The sequence below is a fragment of the Eurosta solidaginis genome, chromosome 1 (genome assembly GCF_040869045.1).
Source record: "Eurosta solidaginis isolate ZX-2024a chromosome 1, ASM4086904v1, whole genome shotgun sequence".
NCBI lineage: Eukaryota > Metazoa > Arthropoda > Insecta > Diptera > Tephritidae > Eurosta > Eurosta solidaginis.
The window spans coordinates 301,641,875-301,666,983 of NC_090319.1; the positions used below are offsets into that span (position 1 = coordinate 301,641,875).

Below are 25,109 nucleotides of genomic sequence, written 5' to 3' on the forward strand. Positions count from 1 at the left end.
GATAAATAATTTTGCATGTAAATGCAACAACAACGATTTGAGCCAGATAATTTGTGAGCCAGATAATTTGTTAATTACTTCTTTTTAGGTTGGCAATGCGGCCTTTAATATACCTACTTTTTCAAAAATAGATGTCGCTGCTTAGCCTTTCGCCGTATGAGTTAAATGAAAAACAGTGGCGACATCTGCTTCTCAAGTCTCTCAATGATCCAGGGCATTCCCGTGAGAATTGAGCGTGAGCCGGAGCTGTAAAACCCACTGAAAGACGGCATATATCTCTTTGAAAGTAACTTAAAGGTATTGGTATCGAGTTTTTGAATATTTCGGGCTGGTTGTGAAAAATAAGCTGTGATTATAAAGAAGAATATTAGTGAAACCAAAGATTTGCGCAAAGAAACCGAAATCAAAAACGAAGCGGAAGGGAAACCGAAACCACATTAACGGTTTGTTATCTATGAATTATCGGTTTATTATTGGTGGCTTATCCATGTCTTATTGACGCGTTTTGGGTTTGTTTTTACCAAATTTAGTTATGCAAATTAGCGCCCCTGCACAAATTATCACAATAGCCCACACACACATATTCATCCAAATGAAGGTAGACATACATACATGCGCATTTAATATAATTAAAAAACGTATAGATTGCTGATCAAACGATCTCACCTTTTTATACTCAGAGTGCTTTGCACACAGAGTATATTAACTTTGATTGGGTAACGGGTGATTGTACAGGTATAAAGGAATCGACATAGATATAGACTTCCATATATCAAAATCATTAGCATCGAAAAAAAATTTGATTGAGCCATGTCCGTCCGTCCGTTCGTCCGTCCGTCCGTCTACCCGTTAACACGATAACTTGAGTAAATATTGAGATATCTTCACCAAATTTGGTACACGAGCTTATCTGGGCCCAGAATAGATTGGTATTGAAAATGCGTGAAATCGGATGATAACCACGCCCTCTTTTTATATATATAACATTTTGGAAAACACAAAATACCTGATTATTTAGTAAATAATACACCTAGAATGTTGAAATTTGACGCGTGGACTGACATTGAGACTCTTGATAAAAATTTGAAAAAAAAATTTTAAATGGGCCTGGCACCGCCCACTTGTGATAAAATCAATTTTAAAAATATTATTAATCATATATCAAAAATCGTTAAACCTATCGTAAAAAGATTTGGCAGAGAGGTTGCCTTTACTATAAGGGTCTTATGTAGAAAAGTAATTTATCAGAAATTAAATGTACAATTGAAGCTCACGCTGAGTATGTAATGTTCGGTTACACCCGAACTTATATACCTTTACTTGTTTTAATTTAATCTTAGACAATGAAAGCCGTTCCGTGCGAGTTAGTTAGTCTATTAAATCTTTAATCTATATATGGGATTTTTGTTCACATTTAAAGATTTAAAGATTGCCAAGTTTAATGAATTGAATACGGTGATAATAATTTTGCCGGTATTCAATGCTTTTGTTTTTGTTAAATCGGCTTTTTTACTCATTTGTTTTCTTAAATATATGCAAATGGCCAAAGTATTTAAATGAACAATTAATTAACTTAAATTTATGAATAGTAAATTATCATTAATAAAAAATTTTATCTCAACAATATTTTATGGGTAAAGTGGTATGAGTGAAAATGCGCTGAAGACTGTCTATGACACCGACAAACAGACATTTGTACATATATGTATGTATGTATATCGAAACATTAAAATTCATAAAAAACATCCAAATTCATACGTACTTATTCAAATGAAAAAAGAACAGTAAACAAGCAGTCCAAATCGTTATAATTTACAAATCCATCGCTTACTATATATCTCGCCGACTTCTAATTTGGTCAATTTATTTTTTAAAGGCGGATATGTGGCATCTCAGCTCTAATCTACATAAGCATGTTTGAATTTATTGCTACCTGTTTTCAACTCGTAAATATACATACACACACATACATTCCCAGAAAATATAACACTAAAAATATTTTGGACCTCCAGGGAGATTTAAGGCGAGAGGAGTTGAAGTTAAACCACAAAAGCGTGAACTTTACCAGAAACAAATATTTTCGGGTTTTTTGAGAAGAAGCGATAGCAAATAGAAGATAATCGATAACTTTTATATATAAAAACGATAAATTTTTGATAAATTATCGTTAATTTTTCGATAGTAAATTGATAACTGGTGGTAGCGTGTTCCGCCATCTACACCGAAGATCCTGGGTTCACGCCCCTGGCAAATCAACATCAAAATTTTAGAAAGAGGTTTTTCAATTAGAAGAAAATTTTTCTAAGCGGGGTCGCCCCTCGGCAGTGTTTGGCATGCACTCCGAGTGTATTTCTACCATGAAAAGCTCTCAGTGAAAACTCGTCTACCTTGCAGATGCCGTTCGGAGTCGCCATGAAACAAGTAGGTCCCGTCCCGCCAATTTGTAGGAAAAATTAAAAAGGAGCACGATGCAAATTGGATGAGAAGCTCGGCCTAAAATCTTTTCGGAAGTTATCGCGCCTTACATTAATTAATAACTCTTCGATAACATATCTATGAATAACTTTGTGATAACAAATCGATAATTTGTAGATAACTTTTTGGTAACATATACATAGATAACATTTCCATGTATAACCGATAACTTATTACCTAATTACAAATCGATGATCCGTCGCTGTAGAGCCAGTAACTTGTTCATAACTTCTGTTATCGATAGCCAATTTATAACACTTCGATACCAAACCGATAACTCGTCTATACACACCTATATAAAGCAGATATTTCAGGGATAACAAACCGTTAACAATTCAATAACAAATTGATAACACGCTGTCCAGTTTCGGTTTTGGGTTCAGTTACGTTTCTGAGATCGGTTCCGGTTTCGGGTTTGGCTCCGTGACCGATTTCGGGTTCCTTTGCAGTTTCGGTCTCGGTTTCGAGTTTCTGGTTTAGGGTATGCTTCTGGTTCGACATACTAGAAATCATACGTAGAAACACTCTTGGCGGCAAATTTACTTGAAATTTCTCTCAACGAGCCCAAGACTGGTTGTGTAATGTAAAATGGACGGTGCCGAAAAATTGTTTGTATTCCTATCGTCACTTGAGTTTGTAAAAGGATGAGTGAGACCTTGACTGTAAGAAGGAAAAAAAGTTGTGTAAGTGTTTAGGCCACAGGCCTGTGCGTAATCAGTAAGACTTGACTTCCATTTTTGCTCCCAAACGTCGTCAGTTGTAGCAAAGCAGAAAAAACTGTCGTTCTTTGCTACGGAAAATATGAAATCGTCTAGATGAAATGATGCAATTTATGTAAGACAATCTTATGTTACACGCTTTTGACATTCTTTACTACAAGAAATCCATATCCATAATTTTAGTGCTGTATCAGAGATATAAATACCCTGCAAAAATTGTTGGATTACGTGTTTCATTTTCTTCATGTTGGAGTACTCTAACAATACTCCTTTGCAATGCGTTTGCGGACCACCATCAGCCGATCATTGCTCGTTTTTTAACGACCGTGATCACGACACGATGACGATCGAACAGAGTTGCCAAAAGTAAAATATTGCATACAAATAACTGATAATAAAATTTTACTATGGCAACTCTGATAAAGTGCAACCGAGCACTAGTTTTATGTACACATACTATAGTATAGAGAAATATTAGTTTCTTTATTCACGCAAATGCTAAGTAACATAAGAATATTCGTAGTATAAAATATAAAAGTGGTATTGCCCCTCTTCATTTACTTTCATTTTAAATTAAATTCACTCCGATAATTCTTTCCGACACAATTCCTCTTTAGTACTTTGGCATATGATCCTCTATGGGTGCTCCATGGAGTACTACAGTCAAAGTACTTTGGAAAGTACTCGCACGTATGTACTCTATGGAATACTCACAAACAAAGCGAAAGTGGGATCACCTACTCTTCTCCTAGGACATCGCAATGTTAATTGGAGCACATTTTTTATATGAATACAGATTAATTTTGGAGCACTCCTATACTCCTAAAGGAGTATTCCTTACACTATTTATGGAGTACTCGCTTTTTTTGAAGGGTAGTAGATTCCAATAGTTTTTAAAAGATAAATTGAAAATTTTACCATAAACTGCTTCGTATTTCGGTATTTTTTATCTATTTATTACTATTGTTTATTTAATTACATCATTGAATCTTCTTGCGATGGATTTGTGTACTGACGGTCGCGTCAGTATGGGGCCAATGTAAATATTTTCAGATTACTCATTTGAAAGTTTGAATTTGCGGCCAGAAGAAATGTAGTATCGATCGGTAATCTTTGGGATTAAATTACGTAATGGATCAAAAGTCCCTGAATATTAGATACAGGTTTCTAGTTTGATCTTATGCGTTTATTCATATTAGCTTACATAGGGAGGATTCAAGAGATTGTGTCGCGCAGGCTATAAAAGCCGTGGGCGCGCACTTTTTTACTTCCCCAATCCAGGTGTTTTCTAACCTGTCCGTCGTGAGTCCTGTTTATTTAGCAGGCGGTTTCCTGACGATCCGAAGTTCCTCAACCCTGGCGGTTCAACTAGTCATTTCAAATCGTTTCAGATGGCCGGGCTAGTACCTTAATGGTGCTATTTTCCGAAAGGTAATGAATCAACATCCGGTAAAGGACCATCAACATAAATTAAACTTCTCTAAATCTTGGGCGGGGGTCTCTCCTTATTGCTACAAGAAAAACGAGAAGCGTTTATAGCACTGCGAGTCAAGCTCAAACTAAATTAGGTTACGAGTTTTTGATCTATTTTCATAGAAGATATAGGAAGTTGTAAAGGTTTGGAATAAGAAACGTGTGATTAAGTTTAAAACTCAACTTGAAAATCGGTATTTTTGCGGAAAAGCACTTGATGTTGACCTTACCAAAAAAATTAATGCACTGAAAAAAAAAACTTTCATCAATAAAGTGTTTACAAATCTCAATTTTATTAAACGACTTTTCTTTTGTTTCCATTTCTTTTGTTACTTAAATTGCGGTAAAATTTTCTAGAAAGCATAATACAAAATTTGCTTGTGAGATTTTTCATTTCAGCTTGCTGCCAACATTTTAGCCAGGCTCTAAACAGAACCATGCATGGCTCTCCACATGCTCAATATGAGACGGCGAGATCATCGACAATACAGCGAAGTCGGCGTATGACGCGTATGTGACTTCATCGAGTACTTAAGCGAGTTTCATTACGAGTACATTACGGCGAAATGTTCAACATAAGAGTATAAATATGTTTAGTTGTCATGCAGTTATGTGGATCGAAGTTCAAGAACGAGAAGTTTAATAAGGCCGGGAGTGACGAACAGCTGAATCCAGCGCTCAGTGTTGGTACCGTTTGCGTGGATTGAGTTAACTGGCGTTGTGGAACAATTAAATGCTTTGCAGATTCTGCACTTTATCCGAGGTACTAACCGCCTTAGGTGGGCTGCGCGCTATTCAATTTTTTTTCCATCACTCATATCCTAACTCGTTCTTTACACACCCTTAGTGCAGTTCAGTTTCCACATAACATTGCAAGTTACTCTATTTGTCTCGTTCTCTTCTTAATACTCCTTTTTCGCCGTTGTTTGTGTAAAATTTTATATATTTATTGGCGCAATATGCGCCCGTTGCCTCATTTTTGTGAGTTTAATGCGGCCTGTGCTGCAACGGCTGCAGCTGCAGCTAGTCCCACCATTGCATCTGCATCATGCATTGGTTTCTTTTTCAAAATGCTGAGATCATTTACGTTTTCTAAAAATGATTTGTGCGCTGAGAATACTTTAACGCTATCGAAATCCTTTTTTAGCTCTTCAATATCACGCTTTTGTTTGGCTCGACGATTCTGGAACCAAGTTATCACCTGAGCATTCGATAGACCTAAAGCGGCAGCAATCTCGTCACGATCGGCTGGTGAAAGGTACTTTTGATAGAGAAAACGTTTTTCCAATTCAAATATTTGATGATTTGTGAAGGCTGTGCGAGATTTACGCTTCTTTTTTGGTTGTGGGCGATTTGAAAAGAGATCGATATGTGATTTCTCTGCAAAGAAAGGGAACGAAATGGTATAAGTTAATAATAGAATTTTTTCAAAAATCACATATTATATACATACATAAGTAACATATATGTACATAACTTATCTATTTATTACAAGTATATCAACAGTGGAAGTATCTAACCAATAATAAAAATTTTAAAAAGTATTCTGAACGCATCTCGGGAATGGTATACCAATAGACCCAAAACTGAATCGAAGCAGATGTCTTTGGAGCTTCACAGCATGCGTACTGCAAGGGCAGATCGATGGAAACGGCTCTCCATTCGATTGTAAAGCAAATAGAGGGGTCCCTAGAACACAAAGAGTATGCCCTGGGTGCCTTTCTAGACATCGAGGGGCTTTTAACAATGTCTTACCGGGGGCAATCGAAAGAGCTCTGGTGGGTTGAGGAGTCCACGCGGCTCTGGTTGAATTTATTAGCAAACTTCTATGCGGCAAACTTCTCGCAGCGGAGTTGGGAGGGGCCATAATTAAGAGGAAGGTGTGCAGGGGCACGTCACAGGGGGTATCCTATGTCCTCTTCTCTGGGTTGTGGTAGTCAACGAGCTTCTTGTGGAGCTGGAGACCAATGGTTGTCGGGTGGTTGCCTATGCAGATGACTTCGCTATCCTAGTCAGAGGCAAATTTCTAGGCACCCTGCGCGATGTTCTGCAGAGCTACCTGGATACTGTGGCTAGGTGGGCTGAATCATGTGGATTGACGGTAAACCCGGGAAAAACGGAATTGGTTCTTTTTACAAGGAGATATATGGTGCCCGATTTGAGAACTCCCTCGATTGGAGGGGTACCGTTGGTACTTTCTGTTAGGGTTAAATATATGGGGATTGTTTTGGACAAGGAACTGTCCTGGAGACCCAATGTAGAAGATCGGGCCAGGAAGGCCACCGTTGCCTTGTACTGCTGCATAGGGGCTATCGGAAAGAGATGGGGACTCTCGCCAGGAGTACTACACTGGCTTTATGAGATGAGATTCTTCTATATGGGGTGATGGTCTGGTGGAAAGCACTCGACACGGCGAGCACCTCCAAAATATTAGTGTCAGTGAAACGGACGGCGCTGATTGATATCAGTGGCGATCTGAGGACAACACCTACCTTGGCACTGAATATCATGCTGAATGTACACCCAGTAGATATTGCGGGAAAGGCAGCCGCGGCCCTGTCGTTGGTCAGGCTTCGTGATATGGGTTATGGGCTTTCTGACTTCGGACACTCTAGCCTTCTTACTAGTTTCGACTTTATCCCGGACAGGACGGACTATTGTATGCCGATGACCGCTCCCTATGCAACCTTCACCCCAGTCTTTCCCCCCGAGGGAGGAGTAGGAAAGAGGAATTACCTGGGGTATGGGACCGGTTAACTTTTTCACGGATGGGTCGAAGTTGGACGGAAAGATTGGCGGGGGTCTTTTGTCAAAAGCTAAATGTAAGCCGCAAGTTTAAGTTGGCTGATCACTGCAGCGTATTCCAAGCGGAAGTTGCCGCGATTAAGGATGCGGTGGATGGAATGCTATCCAGTGCTACTACGGTTAGGGAATTTAACATCTACTCTGATAGCCAAGCGGCTATCAAAGCCTTGAGCTCAACTATCCCGAGTAACTGTCAAGCGGATCTCTTAGCCCGCATCGGTACAACTGAACCGGGTGAAGATGGCTGTAGGGATTTCGGGATTCCGCTGGATTGCTCCTCCATAGCTGGGCCTCGAGTCAGCTCAGCAAACGTTGGGTGGATACCACGTATTGCAGGGCAGCAAGATCTTTCTGGCCGAAAGTGGATGGCAGGAGGTCTGCTGAAATAAGTGGAGGCTCACCTATCAATGGTCATTGGGGTTTTGACAGGGCACTGTCCGATGGGTATCCATGTGGTACATTTCAATATACTGGAAACTCCTTCCTGCTGTAGCTGTATGGAGGATGATGAGGTGGAATCACCAAATCACTTTATGCTTGATTGCCCAGCTTTTGCCAGAACTAGGCGAAAGTACTTCGGTCGCGACTCACTTGGATCTCCCGAGGATTTATCCAAAGATGAGATCGGTATCATTCGGAGCTTTATCGTTGCTACTCAACGATTCTCTAAGTAGCTAGATCTAAGGCACCGTTATTTTTGGTGTATGTGGTATCACAACGGACTTTCGTGTTGTCCAAGTGAGCTATCCTTATCAGGGCAGCTACCACCTAACCTAACCTAGATGTCTTTGGATATAAATAAAAGTTAGAAATATATACTTGGTACATTTGATCTCCGATGAGATTTCTGCCGAGCTTCTCTTCCAATTAGTGTTGTATTCCTCTTTAGTCTGTACATATTGGCGGGCAGCTGCAAGGCAGATGAGTTTTCACTAAGAAGATTTTCACTGTAAATTAACAATCGGACTGTTTTCCAAACCACTGCCGCTTTGAAACGCTGTTTTTTAACTGTTTTCTAAATTTTTGATGTTTTTTTTGCCCTGAACTTGGACCAAGGACGTTCGTTGTGATAGGCGAAGCACTCTGCCAGTTTTAGATCTTCAATATCGGACTAATTTTGTGGAGCGCGATATGAATTCGCAATCTAGTACCTCTACTCTTTTCGACCTGAGCCACTACGTTGTGCTTTGTCATTAATTTCCCCCTTTTGGTTGTTGTATAGAAATTCTAAATTACTAGCTTAAATTTTAAATATATCTGTACCCATAAATATTTTTAGGCGTTGTTTTGTAACCCCTTTAACACCTTGAACTCGTGCATTACTGCTTTTGTAAAAAAATATGACTAAAAACCTCTTCCGAATAGACCCATCTTCAAACTGAAAAATGACTGTAGAGCATACCACCTATAGATTTTTAAAGACCGCAACTTCCATTTGAAAATTATTGAAATGAATCGTTTTGCTTACTTTTCCCCACAGCCTTGATTCATCTGTAAAATATTTCTAGAAGAAACCCAGATCTATGCGCATAGAAGTTCCTTATAGCGAGAAGTTTACAGCATTTGTTATCAGGGATCAGCTTGCGCCCTGTGTACCACTGTACGTGTTGAGGTTTTTGGCTGAGATAATTATCTCTATATTTTAAAGTTTAGAGAGAGATCTTGTCTAGCACGTAATGCTCGGCTGATTCAGACAGAATTTGTCTTAGGTTTGCAGCAACGGTTCGAATTTCTTTATATCGAAACTTTATGCAATAATGGCGGAGAGAAAATCTCGACACTTGCCAGCCGATGTTTCTCAAATGTGTTGTTATAAAAAGGGGGACTGAGCTCGGGACCGGTATCTTCTTTTCTCACCCAAACAAGTCGTTCTTAAAATTACAGCAAGTTCACATGATTTGGAAGAACTTACTGTCAGATTTAGATGAGTCCACTTACCTCTAATAGAGGGCTTAGAGATTATTAGCTGAAAAGTGCTGTAAGGCGAAGGTCGTTAGCTAGTGAATAATTTTTCGCGTTCACTTCACACATATTATAATACTTTTTCGTTCTGTAATCGCCGGACACGGTTATTTCTGCAAATATCCACACAGAATTGGCATGGTTAATAACCCGAGCTGCCTGTTGTAATGTGGGAAAATAGACGCCACACCTTCATCGAATGCGGGCACTTCTCCGATCAGCGAAGGAGGCTAGAAGAATTTCTTGGTGACCTATCCCCGGGCAGTGTCATGAATAACATGACCTGCCGAAGAGACAGATGGGATACGGTCAGCACATATGCGAGGCATATACTTATCAGTAAACGAGAAGACGGATGCCTAGCACATTAGCGTGAGAATAGCCACAGAGCTCCCGTAGCTCGCACCCGTGCCCGAGGTAATGCTAATCGCGGTCCCAGGTACTGGGATTTGCGCGGGCCATGGGGGGTTAGATTTTAGTGGGTAGCCCTTCATGGAAGAAGGGATTCCTACACTCGGAGAGTCTCGCAGTGAGGCTTAAATATACCGGTCAGTGCATAAAACATTTACTCCTTCCACGAAACACAAAAAAAAAAAAAATAAAACAAATCACTGAACAAGCAGAATAGCAACAACTAACACGCTATTGTTTAGTTGCGCACTTCAAGAAACACACTTTGCCAACAAACGCTCATGTACAGATAGTTTTAATTGATTTCTTTTAGTATTTTTTTTTGTTTTAATTTTTGGTTGAACTCAAGCAATGAAATACTATTTTTATAGCACATTTGCGAAGAGTTTTTTTGAATGTTAACAAACATGCTTAATTGCTCGTGAATCAGCGACTAAAGCCCTCTCAGTACGAAGATTTTACTCTGAACAGCACAGCCACAGTTTCAATTTCGATGACCACCGTTGTAAGATAACAAGTCTCGGCAGGGCCGGACTTGAGGTATTTGCCGCCCTAGGCTGTTTATTTTTCTGCGCCCCATCCCAGTCGGCGTGAAGACATAGCGATACAGGAATTTTTTAGTTGTTGTTCGAACGATTCGAACTGGGAAATTCTAGTAACAAACGCTGAAATGATAAACAAGGTCACGTGATACGTTGTTGCACAGAGTAGCAGACGACATGTTAAACGCTCTGTTGCACACACTTTAAAAATTTTCGCGCGTTTATCTGAATGCTTACGACTGATGATCCATGAAATGAATGAACAACTTCCTTATATTAAATTATTGATATAGGTAGATACATATTTTTCATATTATTTTCCTTTATTTGAGATATAAATGATTATCCAATAATTGTTTTTGTTTTTATCGGCCTATTGATAAATCATTCAAGGTTCGAATCGAGCTCAAGGCCAGAACAATAATTTTTGTCTAATGATAATTATTGTTATTTTTTTAATTATTCTAAATTTGAAAAATTGTATTTTGTTTTTGGAATAGTAAGTAGAAAAAGGCCGATAAAAACAAAAAGAATTGTTAATAAACCATGAGCACTTGGGAATGTCAAACAAAGTAATTGACAATAAACAAAAATCCAGCATTATCAGTGATTTGCACCAGATGGCGCAACACTGAATAAATATCGTTGGTAAAAAGGAATAGAAGTAGCAAATTTGCCAGTCAAACAAACCACCGCTGTATAGCTAAATGGTTAGCGCGGCATGCCTAAAGCGTACTGATGATGAAGGCTTAGCAGGTTGTCTGAAAATTTTTCTACTTACTATTCCAAAAACAAAATACAATTCTTCAAATTTAGAAAAATTAAAAAAATAACAATAATTATCATTAGAAAGAAATTATTGTTCTGGCCTTGAGCTCGATTCGAACCTTGAATGATTATCCAATATAATTTTTTTCCTTATACATTTGATTTCCAAATCATAAATTATTCTGTCGTTAGGTTCTAAAAATTGTTCGCCCCCTAAATGGCACCCCCAAAACTTTGCCACCCTAGGCTACAGCCTAGTCAGCCTAGTGGTAAGTGCAGCCCTGAGTCTCGGGTATCAACTGCACGATATTGCACTATCTAGCCCATTGGGTAGCATAGTCGTGAGCATATATAAATGAACTCCTCTTCATAGAAGTTGTGCTCCTCTTTCACTTGCAGTTAATTTTTATTAACTTTAAAGAACTCTAACCTATTTATAATATATTTAAGAGGCAGAGTTTCATAACTATCCCATTCAGTTACAAAAACTCTGCCTCTTAAATATATTCTAAACAGGTTAGAGTTCATTAAAGTTAATAAAAATGAACTGCAAGCATTTTGCAGTAATGAAAACCCATATTTTAAATACATTACAACAACTACAATATTTAAGATGGTTGCCCCTATCTACACTTTATGCACCTCTATTCTTAGTTAGTTTTTAATTGCTAGTCTTATTTAGTACAAAGTGTGAACAAGTAAATATCGAAACAATATACATACATATGTAGTTTGTTATAAACTAAATAGTTAATTGGAAAACAATAATTGCCAATTGCACGGTAACCACTTGGGGTTTTGTGTATTGGTATAAATATAAATTAATTGAAATTTTATGCTATAAACTCTTTTATTTTGCATAATTTGTTATGTCTAGCAATTGATTGATGTGTCACAATGTCCGAATACCAATTTATCAATTTGCTGTTGAACAGTAAATTATAGCTTCCAATGTGATCAATGCTAGCATATTGCAAGTTGTTAATAAATTATTAAGTAATAGGAACTGGTTTGTGTGCAATTGAGTTGGCGATATGCGGATATGAGCTACCAGCGCTACAAAGTGACCATATCATGTTTAATTACTCGGTGTGTTGCACCCATATCAAATGGTAAGTTTGCACTATGGGTATTTTTATTTAAATTTGATTAAAGTTATTAATTTTATCTACCGATTATAAATCTATTTTGCTAAATTCAATAATTTTACACTTCTAAAGTAGCATTCAAGTGGTCGCTTAGTATTAGCGATCACGGTTGTGGGAGGCTTCGCCCCCGCAGTGGTGAAAGTACGTACGATCATTTACTTTGGCTCTGGAGTTTTTAATTTTCAATTGAAATTTGGAAATGCAATTGCTATCACAATTTTTTATTGCATATTATGTATACTACCTTCCTCTGAAAGATCAAACAAAATTTCTTTATGATTTTTTACAACAGTTTTCCATGTTAAATTGACTATCAATAGGCAATCAGCTAAAAATATACGAAGTAAAGGATAGCGTTAAAATAAATAGCTTTCAAGCTATCTATTAAATCATGAAATTTCTCAATTATAAAGTCGCAGAAAGGAAAACACACGGTTAGAAATTGTGCTCTAAGGCCTAGGATCACTTCTTTACTTCTGCACAATAAACAGGTGTTACTACCTTAGAGAATATTTATTTTTCTAATCTACGTAAACCCTATATCAAATGCGTGATATTAACTGAAGATGTGTGTTGAATACAGATTTGGCAACTATAAATTTCTCTAAATGGAGATTTATCTTGGATATCGACTTAAAAACAATATATATGTATCTCAGAGCTGGATAAGTCTGTTTCGGTTACAAATTGGTAGAAATAACCTTCATTTTGCAAGCCATCCGTGTATGTTGAAGAATTGTCAAGTTTTAATCTCTACTTGTTCAGCAAATACGCACCCTTACATCAGACCGGATCGTATACACAAAAAGCTCATTCTAATATTTTTGAAGTAGCACACTGATGTTGGGTCATCTATTTACAAAATTGCGAATAAAAGGGATCAAAAACAAAGGGTTAAAAAATTTCCAAACTGCCCAGAGTTACCTTCTATAGGCCTTTGTGATCAATGGTCAAGATCAGTTTTAACTTATTAAAATGTTTTACGAAAATTGACAAATAAGTCACCCACAATTTTAATTAGTTCTTCGAAATCAAGCAACTGTACTTACGCTAAGGTGACATGTCTATGGAAATCTCGCACACTTGTCTAGTAGTTTCAACTCAATACATCTTAAAAATCAAAGATCATTCTTAAAAATCAATGTTTATTTAGTTGGCCGTGAGTCTTCATTTTTGAATTAGAAAAAACTGAATGCTAACTTCCTACTGAAACAAAACGACTTTGTTTTCTCCATACATCATCACAGATACGCTGCAGTGAACATATTGTAGCGAATATTAGCGATTCCGATACATCACTATGCCGGTTGTATTAATAAATAAATAAATGTAAGGCGCGATAACCTCCGTAGAGATCTAAGGCCGCGCTTCTCTTCCAATTTGCGTCGTGTTGCTATTGATTTTCCCTACAAATCGGCCGGACGGGACCTAAATGTTTTATGCCGACTCCGAACGGCATCTGCAAGGCAGATGAGTTTTCACTGAGAGCTTTTCATGGCAGAAATACACCCGGAGAGCTCGCCAAACACTGCCGAGGGGCGACCCCGCTTAGAAAAAATTTTCTTCTAATTGAAAAACCTTATTTCTTAAATTTTGATGTTGCTTTGCCCGGGGTGTGAACCCAGGGCATACAGTGTGGTAGGCGGAGCACGCTACCATCACACAACGGTGGCCGCCGCCGGTTGTATTAGATGCGACAAAAAAAGCTGCGCTCACATGTACACAGCAGCTAAGACCGTAAACGACATTACACACACATATACACAACAACAAAGAGCGCAGGCGACATTCTTACACATAATCATAGAGGACAATATCGAATATCAAATGCAGAAATATGAGAAAAGTAAATAAGCAACTAATCGAGAAGGCTGTTCGCGAAAAGCGTAGACCCTGGGAGAAATAGAGGCAGGAGGCAACTGTTAGTATATAAGTAGCGCAGTCTGGGAAGTAGTCAGTAATTTTTGATTTAACCACGTTGCAAGTGAAGTACGCGAATAATTTCAATTACGAAGTTCTACTACCATAGTAGTGCTGTAAATAAATAACATTTGTACGTGCTGCAGATTTAGTTGTTTATTCGACAGTTCAGTGACTCGAACGATTGCAGATGGCACATAATAATCGTGATTTCTTAAGATTTGCTACAATATTTATACTTCTCCTTCGTGCAGAGCGCCACTCTAATGTAGATATTGTTCACATACATACGTTAACATATAATTAAGCACATGTCAGTAGTGAACCACGCTGTTTCACTTATTTGCTTTCATACTTGCGCCGACAGCATTGAAGAAAACTTTAAATGAGCTTTGATTAATGAACGATTGCTTTGAAAGGCGAATTGGAATGTAATTAACAAAGTGATATTTTGACAACTCGTTAGTGTTATAGTCTTCATATGTGTGAAGTTTTTGGCATATAGGAAGAATCGCTTACCATAACGCTAAAAATATGATTTAGAACGAGTCTTTAATTTGACGACAGGAAAATGCTAAGCCAATTACTAAGCATTTGATGGTTTCGTGAATAGGATGCAAGTTAAGCTGGTGTTACACTTTGCTGAGTATTATACTGCAAAATTTTGTGAGTATAATATTTTAGATCTTGTTTTCGTTGACGAAAATTTAATATTTCAAATATCGGAATCCACTTCCCGATCTCAAAGTCTGATAAACACCATGTCCCGCTTTCTCTTTCCCTAAAATTGCTTGATTTTATTCCTGGTGCAAGTGATAGCTCCAATGTGAGTTTTAATTTTCGCGAAGCTGACTTTGACTCCATAAACTCGCAATTTTCCAAGTTGGATTGGGAGTCAATTTTTAGCTCAAAAAGTGTTGGTGGCTGCTATGATGCCTTTCTATATATCACGCATGATATATTTTCTCATAACCTTTTTTTATTTCCAGCGCGTATACATAAACTCCCTTGGTATACAAAAAATTTAAAAGGGCTAAAAAATCTTAGGAATAAACATTTTAAATTGTATAAGGCGTCCAAAGATAGCTTTCATAAAGGTAAATATACTTATTATATGACAAACTTCAATACGCTAGATAAATTTTTATATAAGAAGTATATTGCTCGATATGAAGATGAGTTGAAAGTAAACCCAAAAGCTTTTTGGACTTATATACGCTCCAAAAAAGGTTGCTCAAATATTCCTACTTGTATGTCGTTTCTTGATAAAGCCTCGGATTGCTTATTGGATTCTCTTAACCTTTTCGCTGATTACTTCAAATGAAATTTTTTAACTGACACTAGCTCCACGTGTAGCTATAATTACGCTGATATTGCCCAAACGGTCGACTTTGGATCTTTGCTCATTACTGAATTAGACGTAATTAAAGGCATCACCGCTCTACAATCTTCTTCAAAAAGTGGCATTGATGGTCTGTCTTCATTTATTTTAAAGAAATGCAGTTCGTCTCTCTGTATTCCATTAAACTATATTTTCAATATTTCCGTATCAAGTGGTGAGTTTATTGACAAATGGAAAATAGCTTCCATTTCCTCAATATTTAAGTCAGGCAATAAAAATGATGTGACAAACTATAGACCCATCTCTAAACTGTCTACTTGCTCGAAACTCTTTGAGAAAGTCAGTCAAAGAAAAACTTGCCTTTGCAATAAAGGGCACCATTGATGAACACCAACATGGTTTTCTCAGTGGGCGCTCCACTGTTACGAACGTTGCCTCATTCTCCTAATTTTGCGTCAGTGCATTTAAGATTGGTAATCAAGTAGACGTTGTTTACACCGATTTCGCAAAAGCGTTTGACACTGTTTCTCATAATATATTATTGCGTAAGCTAGAATTGATGGGTTTCCGTTCTAAATTTCTGTGCTGGATTAGATCATATCTCTCTAATAGAATTTCTTTTGTAGAAATTGAGAATATCAAGTCTTATTCCTTTGAAGCCACTTCTGGCGTTCCACAAGGAAATATTCTTGGACCGATTCTCTTTTTTTTTTTTATTAATGATATAGGTACCTGTTTCAGAAACTCACAGTATCTGCTTTACGCAGATGATTTGAAAGTTTTCAAAACCATTGCGAGTGTGTCTGATGTAATTCTTTTACAAAATGGTCTCAATAATCTAACTATTTGGAGCATTAAAAACAACCTACGACTGAATATAAAGAAGTGCTTTCATATGACACTTTCGAAAAACCTTTATACAATTGAGTCCACGTACACCCTTTTTGGTGATAGCCTTTCTACCGTAAGCGAATCTGTTGATCTTGGTGTAATGTTCGATTCGGGCTTTACTTTTGCTAATCACATCAGCTACATCTTGCCCAAGGCATATTCGAATCTGGCCTTCATACGGCGCTATGGCAAAGATTTTACAGATCCATACACAAGAAAAACATTATATAATTCATTGGTACGTTCAAAACTGGAATATGCCTCTATTATTTGGAATCCAATTTATTCTGTTCATTCACTAAGACTGGAAAGAATACAGAAGAGATTCGTTCGATTTGCTCTTCAACCCCTTAAGTTTTCTGATCCTAGACCTTCGTATAGTGCCCGATGCGCCCTCATAAACATGAAGTCACTTGTGTCTAGACGGTCTAGCCAATCCCTCATGTTTATTTATGATTTAGTTTATGGTTTGATTGATTGCCCGGAAATTCTGGGGAAAATTGCCTTCAATGTTCCGTGCAGAACGCTTCGTACGCAATATCCATTTCACGTCAAAGTATTCAGAGCCAACGATTTTAATTATGACCTTATTTCAAGGGCTCTCGCGGAGTTTAACAAGATTTTCTCTACTCTTGATCTAGACTTCGCACTCCCGAGGTCATGTTTTGGCGCTAAAGTTGAATTATATTATACTTAATCTTCATACATATATTGAAATATATTTCTTTGTAAACAATAATTTAGAATTGCTAGTCTGTAAGATTTATGTAATCATAGACTTAATAAAGTGAATTGAATTGAATTGAATTGAATATCAGAGCTTATTAGTCGACACATATCAAAAGAAGCAAAAACCACTGAAGTCATTTTTTCAGATTTTAATATATCGACGAAATCAATAGTTTAAAACATGAAATGATATTTTATTAAAAAAAATTGCCAATAAGGGGCACCCTAATCTTTTATGTATGTATGTAGTAACCTTAATTAAGTTAGCCTATTCATTCCATTATGTTCAAAATCATGTTAACTGCTAACTGATATTGTTTTCAACCATTTGAAGATGTTACCGGTTTTTATCTGTATATGTATGTATATGTATGTGAATTTCTTCGTTGTTGCTGATGTTTTTCAAGAAGCTGCGGCTCATTTCAAAGAATATTTATGACTACCTTCAAAATAAATTCGGCTACCGTTTGTTTAACTACCCGCACACCGCTTTATTTATAACAAAATAACAATAGAAAACGGACAATAACAAGAAATTAAAGTATTGTAAAAAAATAAATAACAAATTGGTTGTATAGGTATCTATATATATAAGTTCGTATAAAACTGTGAGCTCGTAAATACCCAATGCACATTTTAGGCTTGAGACTTAACTGAAAGATGTAACCTAAGCAAAAAGTCGTAACCTTCTCAACAAAATAGACAAATTTTTTGTATGGCGTTCTTGACTATTCTCATGTTAATGAAATATTTCCTTTCTAAGGAACTACCTACTTTAAATATCTAGTTGTGAACTTAAAATATCTGCAAGGCTTGAGAACAGTTGGAGAATAGCGTTTGATGTTCCGTGGATTGCTTCAAAGCTTCGAAACAGTTTTGTGCGTTGTTTGTTGGGTAAGTTTTCCTTATACAAATTTTTATTTTAGTAATGGAGAGGAACGTTAAAGATTAACTTAATGAATCGTTAATTACAGATGACATACAATGGTCACTTGAGTACTATATATCTACAATTTATGACTTATTATCTGTTTTTTATTTTCTAATTCACATTCATGTATATTATACACTTGTCAATTAATATATTTTAACTGCCCCGAAGAAATCATATCAAACTTATCTGATTACCATGCCTATGTGCATACGTACATACATATTTATCTCAATATGTAGTATACACATTAGGTCGACCACGTAAAAATTAGATTTATTCTTTTTGTCAAGTCTTTCTTATGACTTAACCAAATAAAAATTTAGGCATGAGTGATATTAGACCACAAACTCAAATATGATTCTCTAATTGTTCAGCACTCAGGAACGGTACTCTCTCGATGGGTGCATTTGTTGCATGTGCTGCCAACCCGCTCACCCCACAACACAAGGCACTTCGGCACTTGCTCTGTGGCATCCTCTTCTACAATTGAAGTTGAAATTTTCATGAAAAGGCACAACATCGCATTTACTTTAATTTCCAAGAGTATGGAGCCAGCATTATAGTGCACTTTCGAAGTATTATTTTGTATTGACTTTTTTTGAAACATAAACGGAAATTCAAAAAATATGCTTTTCCGCTTATTTATCAGCTGTCAAAATCTTAAATTTTATTTGGCACAGCTAAACCGGAAATTTTTGTTCCCCGTAGCAAATTCATACACCTCACATTTCCACTGAGTAGAATGTTACTTAAGTGTTGACACAAAGCCAAAAATTGGAAACGGACTCATTAAATTGAAATTTTCCTCAATTTCAAGAACATTTTTTTAGTAAACGTTTTTCCTATTTTAGAAAAAGGGCGGATCGTGGAGCCTTGGAATTCAGTAGCTGGCACAGCTAAGTAAAAAATCTGAAATTTTAAAGGCATACATACTACCGGGATCTTCAGTTCGAAACGAAAATTATTTTTCTGCGAGAAAATGCTCAATTCCGCTGATAGAAAAATCGCCAAAAATCAGGAAGTCATTGAGCTACAAACAACAAGGAAACTCAAAGAAATTTTAAGCACTTGTAGTGAAAAGTTTAAAATTTGTATATAAATTCGTCCAAATTTCTTGAATTTCGAGTAAAGTTTTTATTTTTAGCTGCATTGATCTTAGTATATACTATAGATGATTTTTATATCAAAAATAGGTAAAATAGTTTACCTGAAGCTTAATTTGATGAAGATTGCAGAAAAAAATCCATGTATATTAACCGTTAGGATAGACTGTGTATGAAAATTTAATGGGTTAAGTACTGCTTTGTTCCTTAGTTACTTAAGCTTTTTTTTTTTTGTTGAAAAGTTCTTTACTGCCGCTATTTAACATTTTTTTAACGTAGGGAATGCTATAATTCAAAAGTGTTTTTTTTTATTATTAGTAGTAGACAAAAATTATAAAATTTTCTAGAACATGTTTCTGAATTTCACTTCTCCATCAGCTAGGTTTTCGGGAGCTGAGATTTGAACTCGAAATGTCCAACATTCATAATTCATACTGGTGTTAACACAGATGCCTCTATTCCCTCAGTCGTATGAATACCCCGCTGCACGATTTGTAATTTGCTCTAAGTATTGTCTTTTTGTTGCTAAAACCCAACTATCCATATACATATGTACACTAGACTGGGTTGGTCCCCATACAAAAAATTACATTTAAACGATTTCTGGAGAATTTCGAACTTCGAATTTCTGTTTTTTGGAGGATAAGTTCAAAAAACGGAGATAGTACTTTGTTTACTTAAGCCTCAATCTCTACGAAAAAGTGGGTTTTGTCCAAGACCCAGAAAAAATGTTGATTTTGTTGCATAGTGTTATTATTATAAATACAAAACAACATTTTGTTAGCTGACCTAATCATGTGAAAACAACTTCATAGCTTAAAAGGACATTAAAACTTTTAAAAATCGGACGTCAAATAACAAGGTTACAACGAAAAAACCTTTTCAGCTGTATTCGAAAGATCAAATAAAATTTAAAAAAATTTTTCCGAAACCCTCTCAACATAATCTTTAAATTTAGGTGAGGACATTAGGAACTTTTTTTCGAACCAGTCTAATGTACACTATATGCTTTTTAATACAAATTGTGTGGAATATTTTTAAGCTCGTTCAAAGGAACTTGATTAATCACATTGTATTCTCTGTGCAGTGCATTATTGGCAATGCTTTCGCTGTTCACTGTTATATCAATACTATTTACATGCGTTTTATTAGCGAAACAAGCTGATATTGTTTTCTATAATTTTTTTTTTGTTATTGATATTGTGTGTGAGTGAAGATTTAAACTTTCTCAACCCGTCTAATGTATAAATGTTCTTAATATGTATGTCACGTTTTCGCATTTACCAAATGTCACAATTATGTTTGTGAAATATTTATTATAATATTTTGGGTATGCGTTGAATGCGTTTTATCCAGAAATCGTTTAAATGTAATTTGAGCACCATTAACCACTTGAGTTATACAGACAAGTATTACAAGGCCTTAAGTATCGAGTGCAATACTTAATCATCATTAAGCAAATGTATAGTTATCTTTAGTAAAACCATTACACACATTTTTTTTAATATTCGATGCGACATATGGCTGGATATTATTCGTAGTAATTTTTTGTTTTTTTGTTGTCACACGCTTGCATATCAACACACACATTCAAACTTCTACGCACGTTTTGGAGCCGATTGGTTTCTAATTTACTGATAACATTTTAGTATTAGGGGAATGTATGTATGTAAGTAAATATTTGTGCCTCCGAACCTAAATCAATTTCTAATATTGTAGGCTGGTTTGTTTGGGTAGAAAACGTCATATGACTTGTTTACACTAACAAATTATGCACCCTGGAATAGCAGAAACATGCCACAGTACATGCACTGTCCTTAATCGCCGCAAATTGTTGAGTTTGGGGAAAATGATATTGGATACTTAAAGGACGCAGTGAGCGTTGAAAATTATGAAAGCAAGTTGCTATATTTACAACGCTCATACAAAATATATTATCGTCTATGGCGTGGTTTACAAATTCTTGACCATATTTCAGATAGTCAGTTCATGTATTAAATACGTTTTGGTAGATTGATAAGTTCCAATGAAATTTGTGTGACTTTCAAGGGAACTACTCTGTGTACATTTGCTTATTGTTCGACAAGTTAATTAATGTTATGTATATTTATGGTTTAAGTGGTTTTGTTTGTTATAAATTGCCCAGACAATTTGTCTGCTAGAAACGAGAACGTACTTGGCTATAGCTATCTTGAGTTTACTAAGAAAGCATTTGTCAAATTAGGACAAATGACCCATTAAACCGAGTAATGTACAATATTTAATAACTTTAACACGTTGTCACAAATAAAATTAGACAAAACCACAATGAATTTTAAATTTTTAGGCGACCGCTGCGTGGAATATCCACTATCACAGGATTGCCACGCCGATTTTAAGAAACCTGGGCCATTCAGGATTAAAGTACCTAGCGCTCGTCTTCAACCTGTCTCTGTTCACTTTCGGCGTCCCTGAAAAATGGAAAAAGGCTAGGGTAGACTCGCTTTTAAAGCTTGGAAATCTGAGCACACCAATAGACATTTGATTGGAGAGGCCACACCTTGCAGGAACTTAATAAGTCATCTCCGTAACCACTATAAAAAAATCCGGCACTTACGAGCTCAGCTGTTTGAAAAAGCAGAGTATTACAAGATGCTCAGAAACACTGATAAAAAGGCATCGGACCACTATGACAGGTATTGCCCGATGAACCCCCTTCTTAGAATAAATACCCTAAACTCGCATTTGCGGAAGACAATCTCCCCTGGGAGACTCGCGTCACGCATACGGTAATAGGTTAAACAACAATATTGGGCGATATTGCACTCAGCAGCCGAAGAACTTTAAATTCTCAGTTGAAAAATACTATAACAGATGAGTGTTCCGCACCACAACAAAGTGTTTTTGAGAAATAAGTGGGGTTACTTAAATTCTAAAAGGAATAACTGGCTTATTTTGTTATGCGACTACCAACATTTCAGGTTCTGATATTGGAGCATGAGGTGCTCCGGAATCGGAGTGCGGTAAGTTATCTAAAAAATAATAGAACTGTATGCTTAAAAGAAAGAGAACTTATAGTAAGAAATAATTAGTAGGGCCAACATAACCAAACACTATTAAATTCTGTTTCTGTTGATTCATCGCCCGATAAAATGCTTATCTGTAACTTTCATATATATGAAAGCCCCAATACACGCAAAAAGTTTCAGACTTCCATCCCAACTTGTGGCCACATGGGCGAAAACATGGCAGATGCTTTTTACAAAGCTTGTTTTTACAAAAACAAAGCATCGATATCTAAGACTGCCGTGGTTAGTCGTAAGATATTGGACCCAATATGAGCAGCCAGTACAAAGGAATGTAGGCAAGAATCTTTATATAAGTGAGTGATAATATGGATTATATTCAGTGCATGGCACATTCTACAAATCTAACGGGTCATGCAGTAGCCAACGCATGCTCCCATGTAGGGCTTTTGTTTCAATTTTCTTAAAGAATTTTTTGAGATACGAGATATTAATGAGCAACTTGTCATTACTCAAAGTATCTTACAGTTCTTTGAGTGATACTCGCTGTTTATGTAGTGCTGATGCTAAAAAAGCTGGGAAAAATGGATGGGTACCCAACATTCAAACATTAAATTTCTTCAAAGTCCTATGATCAGCCTGAGAACTGCTGTTAAAACTATGGCTTCTTTGGTAACGTTTGTAAAACCAAAAATAGATGCGTTCGATACAATCGAAGATGCGGCTAAGAAGTTTTCAGAATCCAGCGACTATGAGCCTCCACCAGTTTGATCAGCAAATGTTCGCTTGGCTCTCAAGCATCGGCAGTGCGACATTCAGCTAGAGAAGAGGGTGCTTTTCTTCGTGTAATTAATAAATTAATAGTTGCACTGGGATACATAATTGCCTTTTAGAAGCTAGTTTTTGAGAGATTCAAATTCATTGTTGAACTGATTATCCTGTCACCAGGAGAAATCAAAGTGAAGGCTAACCAGCTTGTGGAAACATATCCAGGCAATTGGGACGACACTTTGGGAAACCAGTTGATCCAACTAAAATATTTTGCAAATCTACACACAGAAGGAAAAAAGGAATCAACTAAATTTTTTTTTGTATCGCAACATCGAAGAAAACAATTTGCAATCTGCATTTGTCAACTTAGAGACTGTTTCACGTTTATACTTGTCAATGATGACAATAAACTGCACAAGTGAAAGATCGTTCCCCCAAATTAAGTTCATTCAAAATCGACTACTTTCATGTATGGGGGAAGTGCGACGCACTAATTTAGACCTTCTGAGCTCAGAAAGAGACAAGCAGAGTGAGCTAGACTTTGAATGTACTGTCAAAATATTTGCAGCACAAAAATTTCGAAACAGATTTTGTTTGTAGTTAGTAAATGCAAATGTGAAGGGTCGAAGATCACGAGTAGGTTTAACAACTTTAGGCTAACAAAGTTACGCCTATCATTTAAAAGAGAGGGATGTAGACAAAGTTTTACAATAGAATCATTGCCTGCGAAAAATCTGAACGATTGCGCTATAAATAACTTAAACTAAAATAAAAGTCTGCTTCCAACATACCTTGCGACTCATCAAAGTCTTTCGTGGTCATCTGAAAAAGCGCATCCAATGGCGTACCATTCGGTTTGGTCTTCGAGGAATTTGTACTGTCATTGTGAGACCCACTACCACCAGCGCCACTACTTCCACCTAAATTATTGCCGCTAGCGCCATTTGATGAAGTTGAGGTATGAGAAATACGTTCGCGATCGCGATCACCACTACCATGACCAGACGACGCTCCGCCCGTTGTTGGTTCGCCTGAGGAACGCGCTATTTCCGGTGAACAACAATCACTTGCCGCCGAGCTTGAACGTTCCGAACCACTTTCAGACGGTATTATATCCATACCAATGTGACGCAACAGTTGTGCCTGTGCATTAAAATGCTCCTGCAGTTGACGATGATAATCCAATGCCAAACGTTGTTCATAGTGTAACAATGCTGACGGAATGAAGGGTCTCACAGGCATTGGACCCAACAAATGATCCCAAGGACGTACAATTTGCGTAGCACCAGGTAAGAGCATATGATGCTGCATACCAGCAGCAGCTGCTGCAGCAGCGCTTACCATATCGAGTGGTTCAGTGCGTGGTTGCAACAACCCGCTGGTATTAAGTAGTGGGCGTATTGGTGTACCCGCTATATGTTCTCGTTGTGTTGCCGTCGGCGTTGGTACTGGTGATGGCGATGTAGATGTGGCACGTTTTTCATGACCCAAAATGTCAGCTATGGAAAAACTTTTAACACCTTCAATTTGAGACTTAACTGCAGTGTTACCCGCATTCGCTGCAGTATTGCTGGCGGTTGTATTTGCAGTTGTCGTGGACGGTATTCTTGTCGTAGTTTGGACTGGACTTGGTGTGCGATTCGCTGTCGAAGATTCCTCCATTTCATTAGACATTCGTAGGCGTTTTAATGGATGAAAATATTCATCGCTACCGGAACGTGTCAATCCAGCAGCGGCTGCGGCAGCAGCAGCAGCGGCGGCATGTTGTTGCATTAGCATATGTTGATGTTGCAACAAATCGATGGTGTTACGATGATGCGTTGAATGTGCAGCATGTGGTTGATGATGATGATGATGACTCTGGTTGTGTTGCGGAAGTGGGCTTGGAGCACCACCTACGGAAATTTCTGATTCAGCGGGGCTTGCAGGACGCATGGTAAGCGGACAAAGCATGTTATGTTGAACGCAAGAGGTGTGAAATTTTTGTTTTCCTAGCGTAAATTAATACGTTGACTTTTGCCGTCGGTGAAATATGCACGTTAGCTGTAGGGAATTTCTGCTTTTGTTTATTTCTTTTTAAAATAATTTAAATTTTTTATTATTATTTTTCT

The 25,109-nt window shown here is 37.1% G+C and overlaps 1 protein-coding gene across 1 annotated transcript; it reads right to left on the reverse strand.

Moving 5' to 3' along the window:
• Positions 1–5,072: 5,072 nt before the first annotated feature.
• LOC137243762 (homeobox protein B-H1-like) lies at positions 5,073–25,109 on the reverse strand. The gene is made up of 2 exons (XM_067771837.1): positions 23,790–25,109; positions 5,073–6,047 (listed from the first exon to the last, which is right to left on the reverse strand). Exons 1-2 carry the CDS (start codon positions 24,949–24,951, stop codon positions 5,641–5,643), a joined length of 1,569 nt encoding a protein of 522 aa, XP_067627938.1. The 5' UTR covers positions 24,952–25,109; the 3' UTR covers positions 5,073–5,640.

Coding starts and splice junctions, on each gene's coding strand:
- LOC137243762 (XM_067771837.1), bottom strand. CDS start 24,951: ATGCTTTGTCCGCTTACCATGCGTCCTGCAAGCCCCGCTGAATCAGAA. Junction 6,048..23,789: donor AGACTTTGATGAGTCGCAAG/GTATGTTGGAAG, acceptor CTTTCTTTGCAG/AGAAATCACATATCGATCTC.